The following is a 20,246-nucleotide window of genomic DNA, read 5'->3' on the forward strand; positions in this document are numbered from 1 at the left end:
GAACACATTTAGTTGCTTTTTGAACTACAACTTCCAGTACACTATAATCACCACAACTGTTTTCCAAAATCTGCTACTGTAAATATTCTGTTTCCATTGCTACTTACTGGGATTGGTAAATGGTATTTGCTGCTAAGTGGTATTACTGTTATTTGTCTAGGTAAAATATGAAAAAATGAAATATGCAAAAAAATCATATTTATCTCCCTTTTGCTCCCCTCCCCATACACATACACTATAATTTCACTTTGTTTCTACCTCTTGATCACACTAATCTTCAGTGAGATGTGTACAAGCAGCTTGGTTGCCCTACCATAGCTGGTCTGACATGCTCCATATTTAAGTTAGGGAAGGTAGTATATATCCTTCAGGGCGGAGATGATCATGTTGCCTTTTTCAGATAAACATCTCCACAACCATTTTGGCCTTGGAGTGCATAAAGGCAGAATATAAGCAATAAAGGGGCAAATTTGTCCCAATTGTTTACCTGTCAAATTGACAGGCTCTGCTATACTCTGATACAAAATTTACTGAAATTAATTTCCCAAGGACATTTTTATGGGCCCTTGCACAGACACAGCAAAGCAGTCCAGTGTTTTCATCCATACAATATAAATCAATTGTATTGTAATGAATGCTCATCATAGCAAGCAGTTTGGAAGTAGTCATCCAGTCAACTTAAGTTCTGGGAAGTTCTTAGGTTTAGGCCACTAATTTTAGCTGAACAGCCCAGCTTAAATTGCCAGGAGAAATGCAAAGCAATGTAACACTGAAATGCAAAATATTTTACAGTTTTGGACACAAGCTGGAAAAGGAAGCCATCTTTGCTTTTCCCCTCCCTCCCTATGAGCACTTCAGTTTTTACAAGACATAGTTTTCATACAAGGTAGTAGTTCTACGTACATAGCAAGTCTCAGTATTAACCATGGGGCTGAAGAAAACAAATATTAAGTTCTAAGGTTTTATTAATATATGATTAAATTGATCAAAATCTCATGCTCAGGGCACATTTTCCCCATCAGTTATGTCTGTTTGATTACTATTTTAAAAAGTGACTGTAAGGTTTTTGATATGGAAAGAGATGATCTGGAATTAAGTGTTAATCCATAGGTTGCTCTGTTTTGTATATAATAGGGGGAAGGAAAATATATCTGAGTGAAGAGGAAAATAGCATTCATTATTTCAAATTAGCATTTGACTAGAATATAGATGACAAGATGACAAGAGTTTTTAGTATCTAATTTTTGTGCCATTTGATATCCTCTATGTTGAAACACAAACACACACACACATACTGCCCTTCAATTAAATGGAATGATTGTGATGGTTGGCCTTTTGAACATAAAACCTGGGCAGTGGAAGAAAGAACAACTGACAGTTGCTTCTGAATCTCTATCTCACACAGCTTTCTTTTGAAGACTCTATCTGGTGATTGTAATTATCATGAAATTGTTCTGAAATTAGGATCATAGTAGTCACACCCTGCAATATAAGAAGCATCTGGTCAGGCCTATTTTTCCAAGGTCAATGTTTATTTGAAGAACCCATATGCTTGATTCCTTCATTTATGAGGGAAGCTACCTAGACAATTGTTGCATTGCAAGGTTATGTGATAATTGGATTACTTTTCAAGTGCTCTACATCTCTCCCCCACCCCTTTGCATTTTCAAAGCCAAGCTCTGACCATTGCTATTTAATGTCATCTTGCATAATGGATTCTGACTACTGTGGCTGACAAGAATAACTTGTATAAATGCATTTTACAGTCCTTGGTGGGAAACTGTCCTGATACTATCTTGAAAGCTGTCATCATATTTTTGGATTTTGGCTTTATGTAGTAGAGCTATTTCACATAAAGGAAAGTTGGATTCGTTTTCAACCTGGGAGATAGTTTCCACTGATGAATAGAATGTGATCACATTGATTATATGCATACTCATGTGTGCAGCAGAAGGGCAAAAACAACAACCAGAAGAACAACCTTCTCTTTTCATGAATAATATGGCTATATTTTGAGATTCCACACATTCAATTATGGATTGAATTTGGATTGCTGGTGGCTTTGCTGGTGGCTGTACTATATTGGAGTAAAGAATGAAAAACTAAGTAACTGACTGTGATTCAAGTTCAAAAGAACTTGGCAGATGTAGCTCTGTTGGTTTGGTGCAGGTGCAGGTGCAGGTGCAGGTGGTACTGATGGCATTTGCCAAAGGATGAAATAACATTATGTGACCATAGAAAAAGAACCTTTGTCAAGGCATTTAGCTGACTTAGGGGACTTGACTTAGCCACAGTTCTAGGTTGGTGGAACATCACTTTTAAGTGTGATATCATGAGTTAAAACCAGTCTGGCTATGAACATAGGAGAGTTGGTGAACATTACTGTTCTTGATATCAAGGAAGATCTGAAGAGACTCATATTAGTCTACATTTATTTTCAAATCTGTGCATGGCTTTGAAGAATTGAAAGAATTGGGTCCTCTCATTAAATGCTATACTTCTTTGTGCCCAACCTCCATTCTCAAATTCTATGATGTTCACTGTTTTGCTCCTTCAGGCTACTGAAATACAGAAACCTGAACCTGAAATGCCCATTAAGTGAAAGCAGCCATTGGGGGGGGTGGGGTGGGTGTGGTTGAGATGCAGCCGTAGAATACCCGGAAGACTTGAGATGGGGATGAAGAAGAAAGCCTGGCTCTACTCAAATAAAATATAATTACTACAGTTGGGAATGTTAATATTTTTCTGAGTCCACATGTCCTCCCCTCAAGCATTTGAAAATGATGAATTACGCCTGGCAAAATGAGGGAATTGTGAACATTCACATATACTGAAGTTTATCCCATGATCTAAAGTTAGATCATTGGCAATGTTGATTTGATGGAATGGCCCACTGCTAATATGTCTTTATTTGATCCATGTATCTGGTAATTCAGAAGCTCTTGGAAATCCCCTAAGCTGCTGTGGATATGTTCAAATATTTGTGGGTATTTTTATTTGCTTTCTTTGTCTTGCTGTTTTAGTGTTCACTTGGGTCACATTTTCAGGCTCCCTTCTCATTCAATAAAAGTGAAAACCCAAACTCCATTCGCATGCAGTCACCTCCTTTGTGAATTTGGAATACGCACACACTACACACACACACGGCAAATATTTTCTCCTCATGCAAAGCCATGGCCATAGTTGTGAGCATGGAAGTTGAAAGGAGAGGACGTTCTGGCATCATGCAGTGAGCAAAACTCAACAAAATCACCAGTTTTAATGCAACTCTTGTATCTATTCATTTTATCACTTCCTTCACATATCTCATGAATTTTTATATGTTCTAACTCTCACCTTAGATTTATTTATAAATGAATAAAAAAATATTCTCCTTTCTGTTGGAATAATGTTAAGACATCAGAGTGCAGAGAAAATAAGGAAGGAGTTTGCTCTAGGGATGGGGAGAAACTTGCTTTGCTCAAATATCAGTGCAGACTTTGTCAGTGCACTTTTTTTTTAATTTAGAGAGAAATTGGAATATAGTTACACAGTGATATTTGCATTTTTACAAATAAAGATGTAGCCTCCATGATTCCTTTTCTGTGGTACCAGTACATGTATAGCAGTGATGTCACTAGGGGGTGCAGGGGGTTCTGACCACACCAGGTGACACCACTGCTCCTCAAACATCTCCTTTTTGGCAGAAATGGGCTGTGGCATTTGCCTGTGTCCCATTAAAATGCTGAAGAGATGGGGTTCAGTGGGAGGAGAAAGGAGAGGTACCAGGGGTTTTTTTTTAATTAAAAAAATAATTTAAAAGTGTTTAATTTTTTAAAAAATATTATTTTTACATTTTCTTTAAAAAATAACCTTTAACCAAATGTTCAACCACATGAAACTATGCATATGTAAATATACTGATTCTGTGCTTATGATATTGTAATTTAAAGGTAAAATTTTAATTTTACTAGTTGTTTTTGTCACACAACTATTACCATAATATTTAGTGATATGTTAATGAGTGACAGTAGTACAAAAACCATTACTAAAGATTTTGTATGGTGTAGGAAGGGAGGTCAATGTACAAGTGATATCATGAGTTACAGTACCAGGTGACACTAACCCACTGATGTATAGCCTCGGAAATTAGTGCCAAAATGTTCGTTCTTCAGTGCAGTTCTGCATTTGTACTGTCTGCATGTTTCTAGCAATAAAAAATAAGTTTATGGGGAAGCTTAGTTTCTGATACACTCCCACTCTAGAGTTAGTATATTGGGTTGGAATTAGGTGGTGGGGGTCAGCCTGATGGGACTGCTTGGCTCTAGATGATTAATCTAAAGAAGCAATCTCTGTTTGTTCTGCAGTAGTCGAGGATTGAGTCTCAAAGCATAAGTTGCTGTAATGATCACCCATGGCACAGAATTCATCATGTGCTGCTGGAAAATACACCACATTAGTCCTTAAACTCTGTGGTTGTGTTGAAGTTGTTCTATGATGATGTGTTACATAAGAGCTTTAGTTAAAATTTGAAAAAGGAGCAAGATATGTATGGTATTCACCTTTGTGAAAATGAATGTAGCATTGTACCCTCTCATACTGTTCTCCACCCAGTGAAATCATCAGGTTGTGCTTCAGCAAGTAATCATCAGATTTACTTTTTTACATTCTCAGCTCTGCTTTAAAGATCCTGAAACACTGGAGGCACATACATCCTTTCTTTTTATTCATGAATTCCCTCTTCCTTCCACAATTTGCAGTAACAAAAGATTATTATTGCTCTTGAATTACAAACTAAGCTTCCTTGAGGTTTTTTGTAAGATGTTGTTTTTTTAAAAAAATATTTTTAGTAAATTTAATCAATAATAACAACAATAGTTTTGAAATGGGTTTCCAGAATTTCAGAAAATGGTATTGTCTTGGTAATGAAATCATTCTTATTGCTTTGCAGGACACTTGTGGACAACAACATGCTATGGTTTTACCTTATTTATTTATTTATTTATTTATTTATTTCCCAGCTTTTTCCCAGTTTGGAATGGCAAATTACAACATTTAAAACAAACGTAATCAAAAATTCATAACATATAAAAAGTCCAACACATCGTACAAGGCCTGTTTCCCCTGCAAAATCAATTCTTTTATCTGTTTGCAGATAGGATTGGGTGGTAGTCTATCCTCTTTGGGAAGAGAGTTACAGAGTCTGGTAGCAGCCACTGAAAAAGTCCTTTCCCGTGTTCCTACTAGGTGTACCTATGAGGGTAATGGGACAAAGAGTAGGGTCTTCAGAGAAGATCCCAAAATACAGGAAGGTTCATATGGGGAGAGTACAGCCCTTTAGATAACTTGGACCTGAACCTTATAGGGCTTTGTAGGTCATCACCAGCATTCTGTTAATGGTTATGTTCGTCCAGCCTTTTCTAAGCTATGGTTTCAAATACTTTACCAAAGAATATCATATTGCATGATGGAAGCAGTGCACTGCCTTGCTTCTTATCCCTCTTCAGTTATTAACTGCTCATTTAATTCCTGCTTCAGTATTCATTTGAAAAGAGATGATTTCATCTGTTTTGTTAGCTTGCCCAAATTGTTGTTCAGCTTTGCTAATTTTATTACAGTGTATTTCTAACCAAAAGACCATGCCAAAAATTCTGTGGAGGACCATTTAAGTCAATAAACAATACTATGGGAGAATTGATGGGCTGAGAAATGTTTTTGGACAATCCACTACCAGCTTTAAGCCCTTGAGAAATGTAATCAGTTCCCTGGAGTGATTATCATTGCCAGAACTTTAAAAAGTAACTCTTTTGGATTACATCTCCCAAGAATTCCTTGGACAATGTGGCATCTGGCAAACCTAACTGGAAAAACACTTGCTGACCAACCTTGTTAAGAGTAACAATGTTCTCAGAAGAAGAGGTTGGCCACTTAACTCCGTTCTGAACTCTCAAGAGAAGGGTTTGTGCTTCTTAACTAGCAAATCTTTAAGAGCTCATTACATATTTTCCACCCAAGTATTTGATTTACTGTATTTTAAAAAATCCTCTGGGGCTCTGTCAGCAAAAATCCCTGCCTCATAGCATTACTTAAGCATTCAAATGGAAGTAATTATGTTTTCATGGTTTCTAAATTAGCTAAGCAAAAATTATCTGGAAGTTTCACATGGGAGATTCATTTTATTATGTCAACAAAAAAAGTGTGGGTTAAGTAAAAAATGCATGTTTAGACATCCTTCCTATCTTGCCCTGTCAAGAAGCAGCTTCTATTCCATAAAATGATCATGTTTTGGAAATATTTATTTCTTTACCATTCTCAAAATGTGGGTGGGTGTTAGAAGAATCGTTAGAGGAATTGTTTGTGATAGCAAGACCGACTGCTTTATGCCTCAACTGGAACCGTTGTTCATGTGGTGCCATTTGGTTCTAACAATTTATTTTGATGTCTGTAACGTAACACCTGGATTAGAAATGTTTTTCTCTGCTTTTTCTTTTCCACTCTTCTCTTTCTTTCTTTTCTCCTCCTATCTTGCCACTTTTTCCCCTCACTGGATTTTCTCTCATATTCTCCATGCACAAACAAGTGGCAGGATTTTCTCTCTCCCTCCCTCCTCTTTTTTAAAAAGTTCTGGGCCCCACAGAGGAGGCAGAAGGTGAAGTTGTCTAGAGGCCTTATGGAGACATGAATCTTCCAAGCTGACCAGAAAACTTCTCATAATGAGGCCAAGGGATGTCTAGTGTGTGAAAATCACACTACAGGTTATGAGCATATTTTAATTTGTTGTGTTGTTGTATGCCTTCAAATTATTTCTAACTTGTGGCTATCCTAAGGTGAACCTGTCACAGGGTTGTCTTGGTAAGATGTGATCAGAGATGGGGCTGAGAAAATGTGACTTGCCCAAGATCACTCAGTGGGCTTCCATGGTTTAATGGAGATTCAAACCCTGGCCTCCAGAGTCATAGTCTAGTGCTCAAGCCACTACACCAAGCTGATAAATATTTTAATTAATTAACTAGAATTTATTCACCTACCTCAAAAGCCAAACAAACCTGAGGTGCATCCTTCTCATAGGTCTTCTTTGTATGCAAGCCAAGTTTCAGGTAACAAAGTTCCACAGTATTTAAGCTATGCTGCACCCAAGCACAAAAAAGCACTCTTTGAGAGATTATGCTTGTAATTTTAAAGTTAGCATTGTGCTATTTTAAGAAGATTAATCTTGAAAAGTAGCTTGTTGATCTTTTAAATAAATTAAGCTCATATGCAGTTTGCTTTTGTGGCAGTGGAGGCCATGTGGCACATCTCTCATTTTTTTTGGGGGGGGTGGGGTTCCTTCTTTCATTGCACTCTCTTTCTTGATTGCTTGTTGCTGAAGAAAAGGCAGAAAAAAGTGCTCCTCGTTTAGATGTCTTCCCTGAATGTGTAAAGAACAAGCTTTTCCTGGATTCCCATCCAACATTTTAGGGAAGTAAAACAAGTACATCCTTGTTTTACTTTATAATGTACTGCATATTAATATCAGTATGCTCTGGATGGGATTTAAATTATTTGTTTGTTTGATGAAATAAATAGATAATAATTAACTTATTATTACTGTAATCTTGTCATTAGTTGCTGAAAAAGCCAAATATGTGATGTTTAAGGTTGTTGGATTTTTGGGGGGAGTAGCCATTTTTTTGCCTGAGTTATTTTTTTTTACTTAAATTGGGAAACATATGTTTGCAGAAAAGAGTTATTTTTAACTGTCCTGCTTCCACATGAATATCTAGCCAAGTAAACATAAATACATTATATTTTATCAAATGCATCTATTTATTTCATTTCTTTGTCTACAAAGTGGTTCTATAATGGGCTCTTGATATTCACTGGGGTTTGGTTCCAGAATCCTCCATAAATACCAAAGTCTGTGGATGCTCTAATTCCATTATATACAGTGGCATAATAAAATGATGTCCCTTATTTAACATAGCAAAATGAAGGTTTCCTTTGGGAAATTCGTTTTTATGTAAGGAATCCTTGGATACTGATAGATCCAGAGGGCCACCTGTACATCATTTGTTACATCCTAAAATGTTGCATCCCCCAAGACTTACTCAAAGAGTTTCTGTGTCTCTGAAACAGCTTGTGATGAAAGATACTACTAAAACCTGAGTGACTTCAGAGCTACAGCATAGAGTCAGGCAACTCTTTAGAGATGCACCTGTTTGAGGTGGAGGGTAGAAATCTCAAAAATGTTGGCTCTCCTTAAGGCTCTCTCAATAGGTTTTCTCCACACTTCTTGAAATACATTTTGCATTCTTAATATTTCAACCAATAGTTTAAAAATAGTTTGTAGCAGCAAGAACAAGATTGGATCAGGATTTAATGTAAGGTGAGTAAGCATGAAGTGTAGGTTTGTTTCCATATTGGCATGGTGGCAGTCCTTTCTGTATCCAGTCCCTTAACACAGTCCTTGACACCAGGCATTAGAAATGACCTACATCTGAGCTCAAGTTTCAGATAATTAAACTAGTAAGAATCCATCTATTTCTGTAGCTGGACAGAATGAGATGATTTGCCAGATGAATGATCTGCTGAAATAAGGACAGTTAGATTGTGGGCAGTTGGAATCTGCCTTTCTGCTCAACTTAATGATGCATAGCAGAGTCCAGCAAGGAAGAATAAAATCAAAGAAAAGTAAAAACAGACTTTGTTTGGTCAGAAAAAAAGCACAATATTTGACCATGTGAAGAAATGAACATGGATTCTAAGGAAAACTGGTAGGCTTCTGTACATCAACGCTCTAGAAATACTGAGTGGTAACAGCTACCTTATGCCTCCAAATTTTCTTTCCAGTTCCATAACACCTGTTTCTTGACAGTGCTTCTTCCATCATTTCCCAAAGCTCTTCACTTCATTTGTCTAAAAGTTTTCATTTCCTTCACACTTTTATTGTAAACTCTGTACAGATCACCACAAAGCATTACAATATGTAATCAATTCCTTGAAAGTATGTGGTTAACAAAGCGACACAGTATCATTCCCTAAAGATTTTCCTAAATCTGTTTATACCTCTTCTAATATCTTGATATGATCGACTCCATAAGCTGTTGTGAAAACCAAATTTACAAAGGACCAACAGGGATTGGAAATTGTGGTTTGATGTTCCAGCTACCCAAAAGAAGACGGAGGGTTCTGCTCTTCCCCCTGCCTATTGCCCAACAAAGTTAAGTGTTATTAACAGGAAGGGAATAAGAGTTTGCATCAGGAAAATCAACCTGTGTAAGATCAGTACTCGCATAAACTTTTAAATATTGTTACAGTAGTCAAGAAAAGGAAGGAAATGAAAAACGCAAAATCTGTATTATACCATAAACTCACACTTGTTTTCATTGGGGTGCAAGCATACATGGATTTCCCCTTATGCAGGGGGTTCCGGAACAGGCTGACTGTGTCTAGCAGCATTCTCATTCATTCTCTCTCTCTTTCTCTCTTCTCTCCCTTCATTCTAATGGGCATTTATCTAGTCAGGTAATAAGTACATTAGTATTATAGCCCATTTAGGGGAGTAGAGGCTCTCTCTTACTCTCTTTTACCTGCATAGTCTGGGAATTTATCAGCTAGGAACAGTATTATCAGCTTTAGAACTTTCTGTATATTTCTCTATGCTTTCAAAAACAGCCTCAGTTAAGTATAGTATCTCCTTCTGAATGAATGCCTGGAAGAAGTAATGGGCCGGATGAGGCAAAGAAATTGAACCTTAATCCAGACAAAACAGATGTGCTTACTGTCACAGAACGTGTGTGCACACCTCTACTCCTCCTCCATTCCTGGGCTTTCTCACCTGGGAAGAAGCCCAGGGATGGAGTGGCTGGTAAGAGTGCTCCCATGCCCCTCCTACAATAAAGGGTGAGGAGGGGCCAACAGGGTATCACCATTCTTCTGGGTGTCACCAGGTGCAATCTACAACACTCCCATTCCCAGTGATGCCACTGCCCAGAACCAGCCTGTGTCCACCCTTTTAATATTATGCCATCCAACACACAAGCATTCCTGCCATATACGGTATGCCTATGCCATACGCAGGCGTACTATATGCAGCTTCAAGCTTATGCTGAAGCCGCATGATGAGTAAAGAAATGGTGCGTGTGCGCCACAAGCATGCACCCTGTTGTTTAGAATGGGACGCAAGCAGACACACAATATCCTTTATGCATGGGATCCGGGACGAAAGGCCCAATGTAGTTTACATAGACAAACTGATGTCGTTTCTCTGCAGGCTTCAGGGGTTTAAATTTTGCAATGTATCTTCCAAATTAGCACTCCGTAACAAAATGACATTTAACTGCTTCTACATAACAGATAAACGAGTCTCCTACAATATATGGCTTAGGTCCAGAATATCTGAATCATGAATTTTAAGATCTTTAGGGGAAAGCTTTCTCTCAATACTATCATCATCACAGGCGCAAGACAATGAAGACACAGGAGAGGACTTTTGTAATGATTGGTCCCAGGCTTTGGAATTCTATCTCATGGGGGAGCTTAATTGAAACTTTTCTGTTGTAATTTTTTTCCAACAGGCAAAATCTTTACTTTTGCCTTTGGCTGTTAACTGGTTGCGGCGAAGGGATCATTTAATGGGGCATATCTTATTTTGATGTCATTTACCATGTTTTAAATTTGATTGGTGTTTTTAATAGGAGTGTTCGTTTACTAGTTTTTAAACATTGTAATAATAGGTTTTATCTGTATTGTGTTCAATTCCACAATGTTTAAATCAATATTGTAACCTGCCTTGTTTCAAGGGAAAGGTGATATATGAATTAAATTGAATGGATATCTTAAGTGCTATCTATGATTATTCTTTAATATGGGTATGATAGACCCCAGAGGGACTATCATGTGCCCTTTATTCCTCTGCTGTGCATCTTTTAAGACCATTTCTTGCCCTCCTTTTAATCTCCTCACTTTTTGTTTTGCACTGGAAAGACCTAAAGCCTGTAATGATTTAACTGTAGGGATATTTCTCATCATTTTGACTGCTCCTTTGTGCTCCTTTCTTTCTCGTTTGAATAGTTTAGAGCTGCACACTGTATTCCAGGTTTTGATGCAGCATAGATTTGTAGAAAAGCAGTAGCATTGTGTGTATGTGTATGCATGCATGCTTCTTCAGATCACCTGTTGACTTATGGCAGCCCCATGAATTTCATAGGGTGGTATTAGACAAGGAATGTCAGGTGTGGTTTTGCCAGTTCCTTCCTCTGCAATATAGCCTACAGCACCTGGAATTCATTGGCAGTCTCCCATCCATTATATGGCCAGGGCTATTATTGATTCCTTTCCTAATGATTTCCCACAAGAAATTATCCTTTTTCACAGCTGCTGAACACTGGGCTGATGTTTCAATTGGACTTTCCACTATGGCCATACAAGTATTGTTGATGGTCAGTCACCACTTGCTTAGTTCACATCAATGTTTATAGGATTACAGGTATTTTTTTTAATCTACTATGCATCATTCTGTACTTGCTTACATTTTTGTTTCTACCACTCTGAATAATTTGGTGTCATCTGCAAACTGGACATAGTAATCCTGCATGTGTAAAACTTGATAAACAATGGTAGCAAAATGGCACTTATGATAGATAGTCACACCTAATTTATAATAGTGTGGAAAATCTGTGCACATTAAAACAATGCAAATATGAATGTTTTTCAAATATATTTTCCCCTGAAATCCCCAGTGGAGTTTCCCATTCTGTTATGAAGATGACCTGACCACTGTGGAGCTTATCACTAAGTGCCCTGGCACGGAGCGAGGACGTCACGTCCGCGCCGCCCCGTATAGAGGCGGCACGGTCGTGACGTCCTCATGGCGGCGGCCATGTGGAACGGCTGCCGCCATTTTGTGCGCGCAGAGCGTGCACTAGGGTTAGGGGGGTGCGGAAGTCTCAAAGCCTTTTCACACTAGAAAACAAAATGGAAATAGAGTCAGAGAGTAGTAGCTTTCTCTGAACCTTACCACATGATAATGGCCTGTTACAAACGGGCAGGAAAGTATGCGCGGAGCGCGTACTAGGGTTAGAAAGGGGCGGTGCTTCCGCACCCCCCTAACCCTAGTGCACGCTCTGCGCGCACAAAATGGCAGCGGCCGTTCCACATGCCGCCGCCATGAGGACGTCACGACCGCGCAGCCTCTATACGGGGCGGCGCGGACGTGACGTCCTCGCTCCGTGCCAGGGCACTTAGTGTGCCCTTAGTGCGGAGCAGGAAGGAGCTCCGTTTCAGAGCTCCTTCCTGGTTTGGTCCTCTGGGCACAGCCTTCACACGGCTGTGCCCAGCGGACCAAAGGAGAAAGGGGCCAAGCAGCCCCTTTCTCCTCCTCCCCGCCACCGCGGGGTGTCCTTGGGGCTTGAAGCCCCAGGGACATCCCTTTTCAGGCTGTGGGGAAGCGGCCTTTTGCCGCTTTCCCGCAGCCTGGAAAGCGGTAGATCGGGGCCTCAGCGGCTGCCGGTCTAGCCACTGAGGCCCCAATATACTGGGGAAAGCGGCGGGTGCAGCCCGCCCCAAACAGGCAGTCTGTAACCCGCCATTGTAGCTCTTAAGGTTTGTTCCAGTGGAAAACAGTTGTAAAAGTTTTCCAGCTAGAAAAATGATACACATTTACAACGGTGTCCCTGGTTGTACTGACAATGTCATACAGTAAGGCATGGAGGAAGCTGCTACTTTTCAGCTCCATTTCTGCTTTGTTTTCTTGTGCAATAAGGCAACCAATTTGGCTGTCAAGACGGTATCCATCTGAATTGCTGAGGTAGAAAATGTGGTTTGTCAGTTAGCTATTACTGTGAATTACTAAAAAAATGTTGGAGCACTTCTTTAACACTATATAATGATGGATGTTAAAATGCAACAATATCTGGAGGTTGGTACATTTTTATCCCTGTTTCACCCACGAACAGTAACTGCGTTGAATATCTTGGATGCCTTTGGAGTCATTTTTGTGAGAGATGCATGGTTGACAAGGCCTTCACCAGGAGGAATTTGCTGAGATACAGAACTTTCTGGAAATCTTTTCTAGACTGTTCATATGCCAGAAAGGAGTGTAATAGTACTATCAAAACATAGTGTATTTCTGAGAGATGCCCCCCCCTTTAGATGCAGTTGATTTTACAGTTGCAGAAATACATTGCTGCATTCATTATAGATCATATCCTTTGTTTGTTTGTAAATCTCTTTTTATTTAATTTTGCCTAGTAGCATACATACAGTGTAAATTCTATATCCATATAGATTTTCTAATACATATACTACTTTATCCTCTGAACTTTTTATATTTTCTGGGAATTTCTTCTCCTGTTTCTTCAGCAAAGTACCAAACTTTTCTATTGGTTGGAGAATACTTGATTCTTTCATGAGAATATGCACACAAACAAGATGCTTGTTGGTATGAATGCTATTGTGTGCAGTGGAATGATTGGAAATATAGTGGGAATTTCTTCCCAACCAAGATGTTCACAATAAAAATTGCTTCCCCAAAGCTGCTGTCCACTTTGGGAAGAGAGCTTCTCTCACACAGACATATGCTTAGAAATTCTCAGGCCTTACTGTCATGTTGCTGTTTTGTAATATAAATTGTCATCTCAGTAATATAAATTGTCATCTCAGTAATATAAATTGTCATCTTGTCAAACTGTACTCTACACACACTAGGATCTTAATTCGGATCAGGGTCAGAGAGGAAAAATGGGCAGCCATAGTCTTAGGGGTTTTGTTGGAGTCTCATTCTGATGATCCTTCACCACTGACTGTTCTGGCTAAGGTTGATGGGATTTACAGTCAGCAACATCTGGAGGATAATCAGTTACCCTGCCTGCTACAGAAAACAAAACACATAGGTGTCCACTACATACTGAAAGTAATGTATTTTATCTGAGAATAAAAATGGACAACTGTGGCCTCCTAGATTTTGTTACAGTATAAGTCTGCTGGTTCTTCACCTCTGGCTAGGGTTGATGAGAGTTACGGTCAGCAACATCTGGAGGGTCACCATTCTTTGGTTCAGTTCTGAAGGAGCACAGTAACTTGCTGTTGCTGTTGCTGATCATATGGATTTGGGCAACGTACAAGAGGGGGATATGATACTAATACCTTTGTAATTTACCATATATACACAACTATCATCATCATAGGATTTATTTATATGCCGCCCAATCACTGGGAATCCAGGCGGCTCACAACAGAGGGGATAATAGACAGTTCCCTGCCCTCAGGCTTACAATCTAACACAAAAGGAGAAGGGAATGATGGGGGGGGGGAGGGGATCAGGTCCAGCATTCTTCTCTCCCTCTGAGGCCTGGACCAAGGCAGATGGACTGGAAGGAGGGCTCTTTTTCTTAATCGAGGCCGGGCCCGATGGCGTTGGGCCTGTCCTTTCACTCCCTCCCAGGCCAGAAGATGACAGTTGGAAGGAGGGAGGGGAGGGCTCCATGTCGAGCTCACGTATAAGTCGAGGGTAGGGTTGGGGGTGAAAATTATGGTTTTTGATATGACCCGTGTATAAGTCGAGGGTAAAATTTAGGTGCATGTAACAAAGGATCTAAAGGATGAAGCAAAGGAAAACAATGCCAAAGAATATACAAAATTCCAGCAGGCATCACTGTTTCTGCTCACACTAAACACTAGATGGATGAGACGGTAGAGTAGGGTCAGTGCTTCCAGGACAGACTATACTCTTGTCTTTCACCAGGGGATGATTCTTAAAAAAAAAAAAAAGTTAAAGTACAGAACTTATATTGACCCATGGATAAGTTGACTCAGGTTTTTTGGGTCAATTTTTTTGACTAAAATTTCTAGACTTATACATGAGTATATAGAGTATTTCATGACATTTTTATCTCTTGCTTAATGGAAGCTGAGAATCAAGATGCCTACAGAAGTGTATTCACTGTACGTTTTACTTTCACTGTCAAGTTGCTCTCCATCTGACATGACTTGCTGGGCAGAAAATGTAGAGGACTAGGAAACAGGATGAAAAAGAATTCTTTTTTAAAAAAGGGAAAAGTTAGATTTTTTTTTTAAACTGAAAAGGCTGGCATGTTTTAAAGTGAAACATCCTGTATCTAACATGTTAGAAAGAGCACACTTAAGTAATGAAGTGGCATTATTTAAGAGCTGGTCTTGGTATAAATAAAGAACTGCAAATATCATTATATTGATTAATGAAATATAACAGAAAGTTTAGCTTTCTGGTTTTGTATCTTTTCACTTTTCACTGATGGGAATTCTGTTTCACTGTGTGCTGTAAACGTTTTTTTCTTTTCTTTTGACAGGTAATATTTGAGGCTGAAGTCTCAGATGGAAGAAATGGCTACATCGCCATTGATGACATCCAGGTTTTGAGTTACCCTTGTGGTAAGCAGTGATTAAGAATCACATTTTTCTCTGTCTTTTTCAAGACAGGCTCAATATTGTCTCACTGCTGTTTTCATCACTCAGCTGTTGGCGTCCTTCCCCTGCTACTTTTCTCTGGCCTTTTTTTAACTTGTTAGAAAAAAGAAATGACAGTATTGATTTACAGAATTAATTTTGTTTTTTTATCCTTAAGTAGTTTAATCTGATGTTTTTCTCATGATTCACAGGAGTGTAGCTTATAGTTAAATGCGAAATTGAACATTTTTATTGTTGGTTGAACACCTAGATAATCTTATCCCCAAGGCTTTAGGTTGAGAAACAACATTGAAATAACATTCTGTAAATCTGCTTGGTTAAAATACTGTTCAAAATACCAACTTATCTCATCCTTCTTTTGTTTTAATTCTTAAGAGTAAGTTTGTATTAAAATGACTTCTAGAACCTTTTTAAAAATGCCTACTCTAAGACATGAGTCACAGTTTTTTTTCAGAAAAGGGGATTTCACTGTTGTGGTCAGCCATTATCAATGTGATTCTTCATAATCGTATCATATTATCCTGACTCACAGATGATATAGGATACTGCTTCCCAAACTTTGGTCCTCCAGAAGTCCTAGGAAGGATTACAAGTGTTTAGGAATGGCAAGAATTGAAGTTTTGAACATGAACATTATCACATGAGGACTTACCATCAGGGAACCGCTGGGGTAAGGTTTGGCAAGTGTATGTGTGTCATAGATTTGGAAGAGGCCACAAGGGCCATCTAGTCCAGCCCCCTTAGAGAATCATGAGTTCCCTTTAGCGTCCCTGAATTGTTTTCTGTTTATGGGAAAGTCACTGTCCCTGAACAATTCAGGGATGCTAGAGGGAGCTCACAATTCCCTAACACTGGGGAAGTGTTAAAGGGTTACACACATGCGCGCTTGCCAAACCTTTCCCCAGCAGTTCCCTGACGGTAAGGCCTCGTGTGATAATCTTCATAGCGGAGGACCGGACATTGAGAACACTGGTATAGACAGTAATCTGCATTTGCCACTCTTAAATGGTTAACAAATTTATACAACAGTGGGCCATTGCTGTCCAATGGGGTTTAGTTTCATACCACCCACGCCCCCAGTGGATATCAAATTCTATATATGCTCAAGTTGCATTATATACAATGGCATAGTAAATTAGTGTCCCTTACAGAAAATGGTTAAAAATAAGGCTTGGTTGTTTTTTGTTTTGTTTTTAGGAAAAACATTCTGGGCTATTTTCAACCTGTGGATGGTTGAATCTGTGGATGTAGAATCCATGGATAAGGAAGGCTAGCTACACTAACAAAAGTCAATGATGTTTTTTTTAAGGATGTAGAGCACAAACCATTTAGAATTGCAATAGGCTGAATGCACACACCCCCCAAGGCATTTCTGCAGCATTTGGTTTCTCAGACTGCCCCCTAAAAAAATAAAAAAAAACCGCAACACACACACACACACACACACACACACACGGTTTCCCATGACATTCTTGCATACAAGCTTGTAAAATGTGGGCAAGACAAGGCAACTGTTACATGGATTTGTAACTGGTTGACTGGCCAAACCCAAAGGGTGCTCAACAATGGCTCCTTTTCATCCTGGAGAGAAGTGACCAGTGGGATCCCACAGGGCTATGTCCTGGGCCCAGTGCTATTCAACATCTTTATCAATGACCTGGATGACAGAATTGGGAGCATACTCATCAAATTTGCAGATGACACCAAATTAGGAGGAATAGCTAATACCCCAGAGGACAGGACCAAGATTCAAAATGACCTGAATAGACTAGAAAGCTGGGCCACAGCTAACAAAATGAAATTCAACACGGAGAAATGTAAGGTATTGCACTTAGGGCGGAAAAATAAAATGCACAAATATAGGATGGGGGACACCTGGCTGAATGAAACTACGTGTGAAAGGGATCTAGGAGTCCAAGTAGACCACAAGTTGAACATGAGTCAACAGTGTGATGCGGCAGCTAAAAAGGCCAATGCAATTTTAGGCTGCATCAATAAAAGTATAGTGTCTAGATCAAGAGAAGTAATAGTGCCACTGTATTCTGCTTTGGTCAGGCCCCACCTAGACTATTGTGTCCAGTTCTGGGCACCACAATTCAAAAAGGACGTTGAGAAACTGGAGCGTGTCCAAAGGAGGGCGACAAAAATGGTGAAGGGTCTGGAAACCATGTCCTATGAGGAACGACTTAGGGAGCTGGGGATGTTTAGCCTGGAGAAAAGAAGGTTAAGAGGTGATATGATAGCGCTGTTTAAATATTTGAAGGGATGTCATATTGAGGAGGGAACAAGCTTGTTTTCTTCTGCTCCAGAGAACAGAACCCGGAACAATGGATGCAAGCTACAGGAAAAGAGATTCCACCTCAACATTAGGAGGAACTTCCTGACAGTAAGGGCTGTTCGACAGTGGAATGCACTCCCTCGGAGGGTGATAGAGTCTCCTTCCTTGGAGGTCTTTAAACAGAGGCTGGATGGCCATCTGTCAGGGATGCTTTGATTTGGATTTCCTGCATGGCAGGGGGTTGGACTGGATGGCCCTAGTGGTCTCTTCCAACTCTACAATTCTATGATTCTATGATTTTTGAATTGCTGCTTCTGTAAATATCCAAAAATGCCACTTCATGCATTGAATATGTTGCAAATCCATGTAACATTTTTTTAAAAAAATGCCTTTTTTTCAGAACCACAGTTGGCTTCATAGGAAATGTGTACAAAAAGGATAACTTTTTGTTCAGTTCCCTATCCGTATTCATCACTGCAGGATCCGTAAGACATAGACCCTAGATCCTGATAAGTAAAATGAAAGTGTAATTTCCCCCCAGTTTTATGGAACTTTTAAAATTAAAAATGGACTAGAGCTGGGTTAATTTACTTTTGTCTTCTAGGAAGGCAGATGCTAAACTAAGCCGTGGCAAAGCCATGCTCCAGCTCTAAGGACTGGAGCACAGCTTTGGCACAACTTCTGGCCTCTTAAGATGTTAGTGTCATTTAAAGAGCATACCTCCAAAGAGACCCAAAGCAGCTTTATTTTGGCCTGTCTGTTCAGGCCCTAAACTACCCTTGATGATCTTGCCCATTCCCAGGTAATTTAGGAGAGTAATGTGTAAGAACTATGTAGCATATCACCTTTTTCAACCCTAATATTTCACATGGATGGTTTTGTCACTGAACTTTCCTTGAGGCAATAAAATTAGTATGAAAAGGTTTGTCAGTGGGTCAAATGTTGCTGTATCTAGTGGTGCAGGTGATACTAACTGACAAGGTTTTTGCCACTGAACTAGATTATGTTTTATACAGCTAATTAAATCTGACTCTTTACATTCTTAAAACAATGGTTTATCATAGCTGCGGTTAAATACAAAATGTAATGGAGATTCACTCTGAGTTTTTGGACTTCCTTTCAGTTGTGCTTGACTTATTATAAATCACTTTATTATATAATACATATTTGACAACCTTTGGAAATGTTAGTATGGAAAGAAAATAATGATCAAGACTGTTTTGTTCTCCCTCCATGAGCTGAAACAGTTGTTTTGTTTCATGAAAGAATTAGTTTTACTCAAACGTTGTAATAATGTGCATCGTTTGGGAGAAAAAGGCAGGGTGGAATTTTTTAAATGGCTGTGAGTACATTTTGTAACTTTCTTTCTCCCACTTACACAGATAAATCTCCCCATTTCTTGAGGCTGGGGGATGTGGAGGTCAATGCAGGCCAGAACGCTACATTTCAGTGCATTGCTACAGGGAGGGATGCAGTGAATAATAAATTATGGCTGCAGGTAAGCCTTAACCCATTCTGATCCATTTGTGCATATGTTTCTGGTAAAAATATATAACCCAAATGTTCTAGTTCATCTGTGTTTATCCAGAACACATCTGATAACTGAAAATGCTTTCTAATTCCCCCTCTCCCATTTCTTTATTTTCTGTTAGGATAGGAAACCCTATTTCAGTGATGGCGAACCTATGGCATGTGTGCCAGAGGTGGCACTCAGAACCCTCTCTGTGGGCACACATGTCATTGCCCCAGCATAGAGTTCTCGACTAGAAAGCCAGAGGGATGCGGCACTTTGCAATAAATAAGTGGGGTTTGAGTTGCAAATTTCAGCACTCAGTCTCTAAAAGGTTCACTATAATTTCGGGCCTATTGCGACTGTGTGAGGGGCTCTTAGGTCTCCGTCTTGCTTCTGGTTGAGCTGGAAGGTAGTCCTTGAGACCACCTAAATGAACTGAGTTGCCACCACCTACTGAATTGGTTCCTCCCCTTTTTCTAGTAACTCAGTAGGGGAAGTTACCTTGGGGCTGCTTTGTGTTTCTGACACTGCAGACACTTTCCTCCACCCCACCACCCCACTGAGGATATGAGACTGAGCAAAGGAATGTCAAGGAAGAGGCTGTATTCTAAGAAATCCCTATAGTAAAAATGTATCTCTTTACATGAAGGCCCACTTTCCCTTCAGGCACACGTAGGAGTTACAGAAAGATTAGATAATTTCATCCAAGTCAGTAAAATAAACTCTGACATGACTAGCTAAATACATTCTCCTATTCTATTCATAGATCAGATGGGGTTTATAGTCCTTGATGTTCATAAATGAACATTCAGCCAGTCCCCTTTTAGAAGCTTTGAGGAGCCAGAAAGGGCAACAATATACATGGGGTCGTCCTCACTTCTCCAAGGATCCTGCCTCAGGCTGCACAAATTGAAACCTATCCAGTAATACAGGATAAGCAGACACCAAGTTTACATCCACTGAACCTGTGTCAATTACAGCATCCAAGTCACAGCGGATCTGAGCGATTTTGTCTGTAAAGTATTTTGTAGATTCTTCACAGTGAGCTGCCTA

The 20,246-nt window shown here is 39.5% G+C and overlaps 1 protein-coding gene across 7 annotated transcripts in view; it reads left to right on the forward strand.

Moving 5' to 3' along the window:
• Positions 1-20,246, forward strand: part of PTPRK (protein tyrosine phosphatase receptor type K) — a 468,792-nt gene that overhangs the window by 223,237 nt on the left and 225,309 nt on the right. For all 7 annotated transcript variants that reach the window (XM_089530406.1, XM_089530407.1, XM_089530409.1 and 4 more), the window contains exons 4-5: positions 15,285-15,366; positions 19,063-19,178. In XM_089530406.1, the coding sequence (XP_089386532.1) occupies positions 15,285-15,366; positions 19,063-19,178 (198 nt within the window). The remainder of the gene's footprint in view (positions 1-15,284; positions 15,367-19,062; positions 19,179-20,246) is intronic.

Source organism: Sceloporus occidentalis, unplaced genomic scaffold (genome assembly GCF_023333645.1).
Source record: "Sceloporus occidentalis isolate IW3139 unplaced genomic scaffold, rSceOcc1.0.p SCAF_6, whole genome shotgun sequence".
In the NCBI taxonomy this organism is placed as follows: Eukaryota; Metazoa; Chordata; class Lepidosauria; order Squamata; family Phrynosomatidae; genus Sceloporus; species Sceloporus occidentalis.